The sequence below is a fragment of the Ursus arctos genome, unplaced genomic scaffold (assembly GCF_023065955.2).
Source record: "Ursus arctos isolate Adak ecotype North America unplaced genomic scaffold, UrsArc2.0 scaffold_1, whole genome shotgun sequence".
Classification (NCBI taxonomy): domain Eukaryota; kingdom Metazoa; phylum Chordata; class Mammalia; order Carnivora; family Ursidae; genus Ursus; species Ursus arctos.
In genome coordinates, this window is record NW_026622763.1 from 10,318,805 (window position 1) to 10,330,823 (window position 12,019).

A 12,019-nucleotide genomic window follows, 5' to 3' on the forward strand; every position below is an offset into this window, starting at 1 on the left:
GTGTTGGGGGACTTGTAGCAAGATTTTCCTGTTTCTGAATTTTCCATATAGTGTGTATTACTCTAATATTTATATAAACTGAAAAGTACAATTAGTAAACAGTCAACTAAGGTCAGGCTTGCTTTTGTATAAATTAGACTCATCTGTAATGGTGTATTTTCATTACCGATATGGTTTTACATTACTTTTTGTAATAAGTCTTTCTTTAAAACTGAGTACTTTCTTTCCTTCTCTTAAACCTAGGGACTCCTTTCCATTTGATCAACAATTTAACATTTTGATGAGATTTATTGTGGATCAAACTCAAACTCCTAACCTCAAGGTTGGTAACTATCTATCATTACAGTTCAACCTCTGGAAGTCAAATTTGCTTAAAATGTACTTTTTTGTTCATGACTCCTATTTGGCTATTATGAATAAATCTGCTGTGAGCATCCTTGTACAACTCTTTGGGAACGTGTTTCCATTTCTCTTGGTTGAGTACCTAGAAGAAAAGTTGTTGGCTTATTGGGTAGTACGTGCTTAGCTTAATTTTAAACTGCGAAAGTGATTGTACCATATTATATTCCTACCAGCAGTATAACGGACGCACCAGTTCCACCTCCTACCAACATTTGGGTATTGTTACTATTTTTCATAATATTTAAGCTAGAAGGCTGTGATGTGTTGAGAATAAGGTATCTTATTGGAACGTTTTCAATATTAACATTCTAACACATGAAAATGAATGGTTACATATTTTGGAAAATCATAACTGTAACAACAAGACTGAATTTGAGGGAGGGTGTGTGTTGTGTTAATTTGAATTAGGTCACGTAAATCATCTGTTCTTTAATCCTTAACTTTTGTTGGGGTTTTAGGATAGGCCCAATAAATAATAACCCTCTTCTCCAAAGTGCAAGCCAATTGAGGCATCAGTGGAGAAGTCAGGGCAGAACATCAGCTTGATTGCTGAAAATGCCTCCTTGCAAGACATGGCTGAGGATGTGTAAAAAACAAAATAAAGTACTTTGTGGTCAGTGACAGAGCTGGAAATCCCGCAGCCTGCCCACAGGGGCTCATGCCCTGCAGGTGTCTTGCCACATATGTGAGGAGCAGAGCATGCCTTCAGTCTAAAACAGAAGAGGATTGAGCTGTATGCCGCTCTCCCTGTTCCCAGACTTAACCTATCAGTCGTTTCATGCTTTTGTCCCTGGTGGACACCACTCCCTGTGGAAACATAAATCCAGAAGAAAGGAGGGGTCCCCTCAATAAGTATTTACTTTTCTCTGATCAGAATTCCATTCAGAATTCTATTCAAAGTTTCGTAAAATGTACTTAACATTTATAATTATTGGATCTTTCAGGTCAAAGTTGCAATCCTGAAGTACATTGAGTCTCTCGCTCGGCAGATGGACCCAACAGATTTTGTAAACTCTAGTGAGACGAGGCTTGCTGTTTCTAGAATTATAACCTGGACGACAGAACCAAAGAGTTCAGACGTGAGAAAGGTACGTCCAAGAGACCTCAAGTACAGCTTTAAACACAGACTGTTCTCAGGCATGTGTTAGGAAAAGAAATTTATTTACCTAGAAACTTACAGACCACCCCCACATACCTACATGGGATCCATTCTCACTCCTTTTCTGTGAAAACCAGACTTTGTTCTTGCCCTTATCTTCTCTCTCCAGTCCCACCTCATCACGGCTTCTGACATCAAAATGAAAATCGGAAATCATGTATGATGGGTTCGTGGTTTCCTTAGGCATCTATCTTGTTCTTTCCAAATGTGAAAGCCCTAGTAGTTTAATGTCTCAGAAGGCCATCAGTTTTCCGTATCTTAAGTTTCGTGACGTGTTCTTCAAGGACAGAATTGAAGATCTAAGGCTGCCCGGCCATGAGGTGCCTCAGAGGAAAGTGTGGCTGAAAGTTTGCTAGGATATGAATTCCTGAGTTTAAAAAGAGCAAGCAATTTTGGATTATATGCCATACTTGGAACACATTCTCTGTGGCATGGGGGCTGAATGAATAGGGGGTAGAATTCAGATTTTGGGGCCACCTGGACACCAAGGTGTGTGTTTGTTTGTTTGTTTATATCAGTGAAAGAGAAGTCTTGGCTACTTTCTTCAGAAGTGGCACATTGAAGGGCATATAACAAAGTAATATACTGGGACACAGAGTACCAACTGTCTCACTAGGTGTACTCTGCGTCAGAACTGTTACAGAGATTAATTATTACATGTGAAACATTGTGTCAGTTCCTGACAAGTTGTAGGCACGCAACAAGTGTAAGTTCCTGGGTTTGTCTTCCCCTCTGCCTGTCCATGTCCGTCTGTGCTTGAGTTTTACACGCAGCCATTACTCTTTTATGTTCTATAGAACCTGAGTAGCTTTATAAAGTACTCTTTACAAGCCGGCTTCCTCAGTTCTGCTTTCAGAGTGAAAATACTTGATTTTGGTTATTTGTGTATGATCACGAGCCGTGCTTTGTTTCTTCTGTGCCATTTAGACTGACCAATGGAGTATTTTGGCCTTGAGCAGAGTTGATAATGTGGACCCCTTGGGTCCAGGCAGGAAGGAAGGAGAGGAGGATTCCAAGCAGTAGCTAGCAGGAGTGGTGTATTTCCAAATGCAAATGAACACTTCGCTCCTCCTCTAATGGAGTTCAAAGACAACAGAAGAATTCTCTGAAAGGTTTCTTTGAAAGGGTCACGGGTCACGTAAGTCCTGTGTCCACACTGTATAGTAATAAACTAAGTTGTCCAAGGTCAAAGGAACAAGGGTAAATCTTACTCAAGGACTCATTCAAAATTATTATCAAAAGAGCATTTCACTGGCAACCTTTAGTTTAGCAATTAAGCTGGTGCCGGATGAGAGAGGAACAGTAGGAGGTGGTTGAATGATTTGGTTGGTATGTAAGTCACAAACAGATACTTCTGCTGTAATTTTCAAAATCACAAGATTGGCCAATAAATACAGAAACCTTCAGGACAGCTTTCTATCTTCAGTCATAGCACGTAAGTGTGTGTCCATGTGTGTGTCTGTGCGTGTTCGTTTTGTAATTGAAGGTTACTTAAATATTCCCTCCTGTGGGGCTGAAACATACTCTAGACTTACATGTTACCATGATTAGGGCCTGCGTGGGAGCAGCTTACGTTTTCATCATAACGTCCACTTTCTCTGGACGTGCACATTAGAATTGGAACTACCATTTATTTTCCTACCTTTTCTAAACAGGATGTTATAGGAACTTTTTTCCTTGAGTTACTGAGCCTTGGGCTCCAATGCACTCAACTTATTTTAACACTACCTTAAGTCAAATATGGTTAAGATATTAAATTTATTGCTAGAAATCACATGGTTCATTTACTGTTTGATCCTCGACACTTAATTTCAGTCATTTTGGATCATCTAGTGCTGCTTCACAAAGCCTGGTCTCCGTTGGTATTCTGCTTCTGTTCCCTGCTCTCACTTCTTCCCCTTCCCTGTCTTGAGAACTCCTTAATACCTTACCCTCAGACTGAGTTCAAACCCAGGTTCTGGGTCAGTAATCCTGATCTTCAGAAAATTTCGAGGGCGTTGTTACAGCAATAGTTCTCAGTCCTGGCTGCAATCAAAATCAACCTCAATTCCTGGGCTCTACCCCAGGTAATTTGACTTAATTGATACAAAGTGTGGATAGTGTTTTGGGTCTCACTGGCTCTTGGCTGATTTTTAGTGCACAGAGTTGAGACCCATTGTTTTAGACCATTACCCTGGGGTTAAACCTCAAGACATACAGACTGTTGCCACTAATTCTCTTGGTCCCAGCCTACGTCTTCAGGATCTTCAGGAGTAGGGCTGGACTTGCTCCTCCCCAGTGCCTTCCCACCTCCCTATATCCACTCACCCGGTATACTCAGCACCGAGCACAATACCTGTTGGAACACAGTAGACATTTAGTAAATATTTTTAATGACTTAATGAATGACACATGTGCAAAGAGAAATGCTCTCATTTTAAGTAGCACGTCGAAGCCGTCATTTCAAAACCATAGTGTTGAAGGCGACCTGTTTTGACCTCTGTATTAGTTTTCTGTTGGATACCAAATCACCACAGACTTAGCAGCTTGAAACTACACAAATTTATTATGTTGTAATTTCTGAGACATGGTCTCTGGGTCCTCTGCTTTAAGGTCATAACAGACGGAAATCAAGGTGTTGTCTGGGTTTTTGGTCTCATCTGGCTCACTACTGCTCGGCTGAGTTCTGTTCCTTACAGAAGTGGGGCCGAGGTGCTTGTTTTCTTGCTGCCTGTCAGCAGGGGTGCTCTCAGAGAGGTTACTTGCCACCCCCTGCCTGCCCCATGGCCCTCTCTACAATGTGAGAGTTTGCTTTTTCAGAGCCAGCAAGAGAATAATTGGGGGAAAAAAAATGTCCCCAGACTTCCAGGATTTGATGAAAAACCTTAATCTACACATCTAAGAGTATTAATTTTTTGCCAACAGTACTTCTGGGGAGTTTGCAGACATTATAATTCATTCTACAGAATCCTACTTGGGAAACTACTTTAAGCTGATAGAACTCTTGATTTGTTAACATTTTTAATATTTATTTTGTTTCCCTTCTCATCTCAGCATTTTGGGGTGTTTGATGTTGGAGAGAGAGGGGTGTTTACATATAAGATGTTTTGAAGAGGAGGGAAGAGGCACAGCCAAAACTAGAACACGAGCCAGTCAGCAATGGAGCGTGCTTAGGCCCAAACTGATGGGGACTAGCAGGAAAAGCCCCGCCCAGACCTTCATTGGCCCAGTTTATTCCCAAAGTAACCTTGTTGGTGTTAACGTATGGGAGCCCTGAATCGTCGTGTTGGCCATACTATACCTTTCTGAAGGCACTGTGTTTATGTTAAGATAATATAATGTGGGGCGCCCGGATGGCTCAGTTAAGCATCTGACTCTTGCTTTTGGTTCAGGTTGTGATCTCAGGGTCTTGAGATCGAGCCCCACATTGGATTCTGAGCTGAGCACGGAGTCTGATTGAGGTTCTCTCCCTCTCTCAAATAAATAAGTAAATCTTTTTCTTTTTTCTTTAAAGATAATATTATGTATTGACGGTAGGAAGTAGACCTTCGTTTGACTTTCGCTTCTGACACTCGTTGGTGTGGGATGGCACGATAACCTCTTAATTCCTGTTTGTTCTCTATAAAATGGGAATGATAATCCCTGTCTCAGGCTTCATTGGGAGGAATAATTGCTGTAGAGAAAAACATAGATAAATATGAGTTCATTTACGTTGCAGCCCATGCTCTTACTATTTGTTCAAGGGTGGTTTTGGTTTTGCTGCTGCTATTTGTGGAGCAAATGGAGAACCCAACTTTTTCCAGCATTAGGAAGACTTTTTTTTCCCCCATCAACCAAAGGGAATGTGGTAATGCAGCAGAATTTTTAATGGTATGTTTATATTTCAGGGTTCAGAATCCTTTGGGTTTGCTTATCATATATGATTTTTTGACATTTAGCACCTCCTTTGTCAGATGAGATAGAAGATTTAGCCCCCACACGTTGTTTTGAGGAATGCGGTAATTGAAAGCATGGCAAAGAAACCTAGAAAGTATAAAGATGCTGTTCCCTGGAGCAGGAAGGAGGGTAGAAGCCTTCACAAGTTGAAATTTCTAACTGAAAAAAATTTTTTTATTTTAATTTTTTTAGAGAGAGGGAGAGACTGAGGGAGAGAGAGACAGAGAGGAGGGGCAGAGGGAGAGAGAATCTTATGACCCTTGAGATTATGACCTGAGCCAAAATCAAGAGTTGGATGCTTAACCAACTATGCCACCCAGGCGCCCCTCTAACTGAAAAATTTTCAAGTCTGATTATAGGTAGGCAGCATGGCCTAGCCACAAAACTTTTACCATCAGACAGGATTTGAAGCTCAACTTGACTGTGACTGGCTCTTTCAAGAAACGAGTTGACCTTTTTGATCTCATTTTGACCCTTTCATTGCATAAGGCAAGAGTGCTACTACTGCTGGCAAGGATTATGGTTATTACGCACCTAGCAAATGATAGAGGTTTGAAACTGGTCATTACTGTTGTTATTCTTCCTATTCTTAGCTGTTAGGATTATATATACTTAGGTGACTTTGTAAAAGAAGCCAAATACTTTCACAGCTTACAAAGAACCCTGGTTTAAGCACTTGCTTCTTCTCTCATTAAATCCTACCGCCTTTCCTGTTTGTCAGTCCCCGCTTCAGCGTAGTCGAGTAGGTGAGGATTTCCCCACTAGGTCAGCTTCCACCTGCTCTGGGCCTGGAGAAGGAAACTTGGAAGAAAATTGTAAACAGGTAGATTTTAAACTATGTACTAATTTAAAAAAAGACACTTCACTGCTTGCCTTTCAGATGATTAATACTGATTACCCTTGTCAAGACACTGAAAAGATTTTGAAGAAACCTAAAATTCGTATAATACTATGTGAGCGTGTGTGTGTATGTGTGTGTGTGTGTGTGTAAATGTTTGTGTTTTAACGTGCTTTATGATTAACTCCCTGCCCAAAGAAATAGCTTTGTTGAGTGTAGACCTCTACCATACTTAGCAGAGTAGTGAAGGAGAGATACTAAATAAGAAATGTCTGAAGGTTTTGAGATACCCTTTCTTTGGTGATTTTCTGAAGCAACTTTAAGGACAATCCGGAGGGAGCAGTAATTATTTAATAAATTAGAAAACTTTTCCTCCCCAAGTTTGAGTTTTCCCCAATTAATACCAGTGGTAAAGCATTTGTCGAAGCTTTCTTAATCTCCTGTCTCAAAGAATTCTTTTCTGCTTTCAAAGCAGTTGATAGCACTGGGAGTTCTTTCCACACAGTGGCAGTGAGATTCGAAGGACCTTTTTCCCCTCACCTACAAAATTCTCCTGTAAGGGTATGAGTGGGGATCCTTTCCTTGTAAGCTGCCATTTGATCTTGGAAGTCAGTGACCCTAGAGTTGTCCATTAGAAAAAGTCAGCAGCAGGGGCGCCTGGGTAGCGCAGTCGTTAAGCCTCTGCCTTCGGCTCAGGGCGTGATCCCGGCGTTCAGGGATCGAGTCCCACATTGGGCTCCTCCGCTGGGAGCCTGCTTCTTCCCCTCCCACTCCCCTGCTGTGTTCTCTCTCTCGCTGGCTGTCACATAAATAAATAAAATCTTTAAAGAAAAAAAAAAAAAGAAAAAGTCAGCAGCAGCCTTGAGTGCTTTGTCTGGCTGTTTACTGGCCCTGCCTCTTGTGAAAGGCAGGAGTTCAGTGATGGGACAAGAGTGGCGTACTCTACTCTTTGATTCATTATTGCACATGAGCTACGCTCCAGGCTTTTTTAAATGAATCTCTCCAATTCTTCCCCATATTTGGAATTACTACGTTAAAGAGAGTGTATTGATGGTAATGATAACTATAACCCAGTTTTCTCCCTTGCTTGGATTCTAGTATTCTGACTTCTCACTAAGAGGGTTGTAGATAAAATATTTTAGGACCATAGCGGTCTCATTCTTTTTAAAACAGTGACATAAAATATTTTTGAAAGAACATATTTAAGTCATACTTTCTATCCATATCTGGAGCTTGGCCATCATTAGAAAGGGTTTTACTTTGAAAACAGCTTTAAACCAAAGCATGTCTTTTGAAGGCTATATAAAATCATTTACATTTTATATTTTGGAAAATGTAAAAATAAATTATATCCATTTATATGTATAAGTCACCGCAAATGTACCATCTTTCCAATTAGCTATATTTTCAAAATTCCCCATCTTCCTGTTTGATTTCTTATCAAAATTCGATGTTAAGGTTATTGAAAGAGAAGTTTCTTTAAAGGGCCAGAAGTTAAAGTCTGCTGCACCTTCTTTTCCCACATGACTAAGAGTCCTTAATAGCAGGTAGCCATGAATTAGCACAATTTCTAAGCAGCCCTCTTGTTCCTAAAAGATCCCACTAATTTTATAATTTGCTTCATGAAAAACTTTAAGTTAGTTTGTGGTGTTGGATATACTGTCATTCTGGGAAGAAATGTGGTTTTTTAAGTAAAGACAGTGGCATATTTCACATAAAAATATACTTTACAAAAATATACATTTTATACTTTTCAAATGTCATTGTCAGTCATTAAAAAATAAGTCCGTAAGCTTTCTTACTAAATTGGTAACATTTTTTCTCCCTGCTAAAACTCAAGTCTGTTTCTTTCTGTCTCTCTGAAGTGCAGCTTTTTCTGCATGTATTTTTTTCCTAACATCTAATAAAATGGTTTTTTAAATGCACAGGTTACCTTGCATGAGTTTTGGAATTTGCTCCTATACAAATATACAGATCATGTTAATATATATTACAGTGGTGGTGAAATAGGTTCCTTCAGATAACTATTTAGAATGTTTCAGTAATGAAATGTAAAAATGTATATTTTAACACAATCAGTAGCTGTGTGTTTTGCCTGTTGTGAAAGCACACAGACCACTTGGGATTTAATTTGGATGGAAAGGCTACTAATGACTATATTTGGAGGTCAAGGGAAAAAAGGAAGGATACTTTTGTCCAGTGCTGTGCTTAATAAATGCTTTTGATATGTCTAAAAAAGTAGTTTTTGATGCTGTAAAAGACATTCTACTGATATTTTAAATTTCATAATTAATTTTTATTTTTGGTTAAATACATTTGGGTCTCTGAATTTTCTTTTTTTTCCTTCTCCAGACAAAAGTAATAGTTTTGCCTTACTGGATCCAGAATTAATTTTAACATTGTGAAAGCATTGAAATATTTTGTGGTATTTCTTTCCAGAGCATTTCTAAGCAAATATATGTTTCGTAATACCCTATATCATGGAAAAAATATATTCAGAATAACTGCAATCCTAAAATTGAGTGTTTTGAACAGATAAATGTATCCTTTCAGTCAGAAGATGTTCATAATGTGTTTTTCTTTCTTCTGACTCTCAGAAATTTCTAGGAAATGCCATTATTTAGCTAAGGTTTCTTTTGGCATAGCTTTTCTAAATCAAAACCCTAGGAACTCATTCCTCAGGCATTTTTAAGCCCAAAGTGCCTGCTGCTACTTAATACCATAGAAAGCACATAACTTGCTGGAGAAACCTGAGTTTCATTGGGCTGCTATTGCTTCAGCTAACTGCTTTCCCACCTTGCTGCCAGAGTGATCACCAGCAGCCCTGCAATATATTGTCTCAGTTAATAAAGAAAAGTAGAGCATGTGCCAAAACACAGAAGAGTACGTTTTTAATTTGTACCATAGAAGTCTGGTTTGCTTCCCATGGACTGCCTCCTCACTTCATAGGCGTAACAGTAGGAGTTCTCTGGGTGTATTTAAACTCTTTTTTAGAATTTCTTAGTCCCTCGGAGTAGGCTTGAGGAAAAGTGGTTGCTCAGATAACCCGTTGGCAGCTCATGGAGAACCTGTTCTCTCCAGGACGCACCTGGAGCCCTGTCCGGTTCCGACTCAGTAGAGTGAACCATCGCCCACCTTTTCATGTTCTTGGATTGCTTTATTTACGGATTTACCAGCTTTGTGCCTAGTGCTGGACAACACAGGAAAAGTCATTTATTACGAGCATGCTGTGGAAATCCAAGGCCAGGGTGTGAAGATGAAACTGGGGTGTATTTTCCAGATTGAAGTCAGGCTCTTTATAATTGATGATCTTATTCTCTCCAGATGCCTTTTGTTAGTGTTTTTATGACAAAGGCGTCCTCTTTGTTTTTTTTTTTTTTTTATTTATTTTATTCATACAAAAACATTTTTGTAAAATAATTTTAATGAAAGTTTTGACCAAAAGATGCTATTGTCCATTACATGAATTAATAAGTGCTCTTTTTCCAGGCAGCACAAATTGTGCTGATCTCTCTGTTTGAATTGAACACTCCTGAATTTACCATGTTACTTGGTGCCTTGCCAAAAACATTCCAGGATGGTGCCACCAAACTCCTGCATAACCACCTCAAGAACGCTAGTAACACCAGTGTGGTGAGTGCTCGGTCACAGTTGGTACCCCTGTACCGATCATGACCTCTGCGAATCCCTGGGCTAGACGTGCTGTAATAGAATGGCCGGCTTTCTTGTTCCCTCTTAGTAGGTTGTGGGCATCTGGAGGGTGGGGGCCGTGTCTGATCCTGCCATATTCCCAATGAATGAGTGAACTTAGTATTTAAATATGGCCTTTTTCTTATGTGAGATTGTTCAGTTAAATTTTTACTTGGTCACTTAGTCCTTTATTCACTGAGTGACTTACTTTCTTCATATGTAAAGATAGAAGTGCTCAGTTTGTGTCTGTTACTCTAACACAGCTGACATCAGTCATTCAGCTTCCGGAATCCCTATGCGACAGTTACCCATTTTGGGTGTATGTGCACTTAAAGTTGGCCTTAATGATTCTTTAAAAAAAAAAAAAAAGTCACCCCAATTGCACCAGTTTTGCCCTTTTATTTACATGTGGGTTAAAAAGCTAAGGGTGGGCGCCTGGGTGGCGCAGTCAGTTGAGCGTCTGACTGGGTTTCAGCTCAGGTCGCGATGTCATGGTTGTGAGGTCGAGCCCCATGTCAGGCTCTGCGCTCAGCATGGAGTCAGCTTGGGATTCTCTTCCCCCTCCCTCTGCTCTTCCTGCTCGTGCTCTTGCTCTCAAAAATCAGTCAATCAGTCTTAAAGAAAGAAAGAAAGAAAGAAAGAAAGAAAGAAAGAAAGAAAGAAAGAAAGAAAGAAAGAAAAGAAAACCTAAGGGAAAGGGGGCACTATAATCTGTGGTTAGCCCTTGAATAATGATGCTTATTCTGTTTTCACCCCAGGGCTCTCCGAGCAATACAATTGGCCGGACACCCTCCCGACACACCAGCAGCAGGACCAGCCCCCTGACCTCACCCACCAACTGTTCCCATGGGGGCCTATCTCCCAGGTAATGCCATTTCAACAAAAGTGAAGGAACTAAAGCACCCCGGTGTCTGTCCAGCCTATTTCTAGGTTTTTAGACCAAGCTTATTAATACCAAAAAATGGATGGGAATCAGGAGACCGTGGGTTCTAGTCCTCACCCAAATCTTAACTGTATAATCTTGGGCAAAGCAGTTGACTTCTATGATGAAGTGGCCAATTTGTGCTGAATATTCTTGAAGATTCTTCGGTTCTGAGCACTCCCTGGTAACTTAAAATTTTAAGACTAAATTTACATTTAGTACTGTTTCACATAGAAACGATTTAGAAATGCATCACGTGTTCTGTAAGTGCTAGGAGCACCTGAAGGTATTTGTCATCTAAGTAAATTCCCTGCAGTCAGTCTGCACATAGCCTGGGGCATAGTTGCTATCATCATGGGCTCAGTGAGGTCTGAAGCAGAGTGCTGCTCTGGAGAGGTATTAAGGACCTGAGAACTAAAATTGGATCAGCATTTTCAGACTTTTCGTTGGGACCATGCAAACATTGGTCTTAGAGAGTCTGAGACAGTGACTTAAAATAAGAAAAATGCTTTGTCTCGGGATCTTGAGGCTTCTCCATCTGCCCAGAGCCCTTGGAAGTCTCTGCATGGTGGCTTTAGTGAGCCCCTAGCATGTGTTGGAGTCTGCCATGGCCTCACATAGAATAGTGGCCCTAGAGGCCAGACTTCTTAGCGCCCGGACCTGTGAGGGTCATACATCCTGTGTTTGTCTACAAGAAGTCCAGATCTTTGCATTCCCTGGCCACAAGGATCAAGGGGCTGTTCTTAAGGGTTGTTGACACCAAGATGATAAGAAAATACCAGAAGTACTGCCATCTTCCCTTTAAAGATTACCTCTTTGGTAGGAAAATATCAAAATATAAATGCCTTTAAATTTGTTTTAGATTTTTAAATGATCAAAAATCTTCCCAAATCTTCCATCCTTACAAATAAATTTCTCTTTAGTTCTTCAAGTTGTCATATGAATATTTGGAACATATCAAATTTGTATTTTTCTCTTGGTGAAACAAAATATTTTATATACTTATAGTATGCTACTGTTTATATTGCCTTATTTCTAATCCGCCCTAAATCCCCCTGATACTGTGTTTAGGTAGAATGAAGAATGATGTCAC

The 12,019-nt window shown here is 40.1% G+C and overlaps 1 protein-coding gene across 22 annotated transcripts in view; it reads left to right on the top strand.

Annotated features, from left to right (window-relative positions):
• Window positions 1-12,019, top strand: part of CLASP1 (cytoplasmic linker associated protein 1) — a 265,789-nt gene that overhangs the window by 209,544 nt on the left and 44,226 nt on the right. For all 22 annotated transcript variants that reach the window (XM_057317072.1, XM_057317077.1, XM_044388297.3 and 19 more), the window contains 4 exons: window positions 244-322; window positions 1,347-1,490; window positions 9,804-9,947; window positions 10,763-10,869. In XM_057317072.1, coding sequence (XP_057173055.1) covers window positions 244-322; window positions 1,347-1,490; window positions 9,804-9,947; window positions 10,763-10,869 — 474 coding nt within the window. The remainder of the gene's footprint in view (window positions 1-243; window positions 323-1,346; window positions 1,491-9,803; window positions 9,948-10,762; window positions 10,870-12,019) is intronic.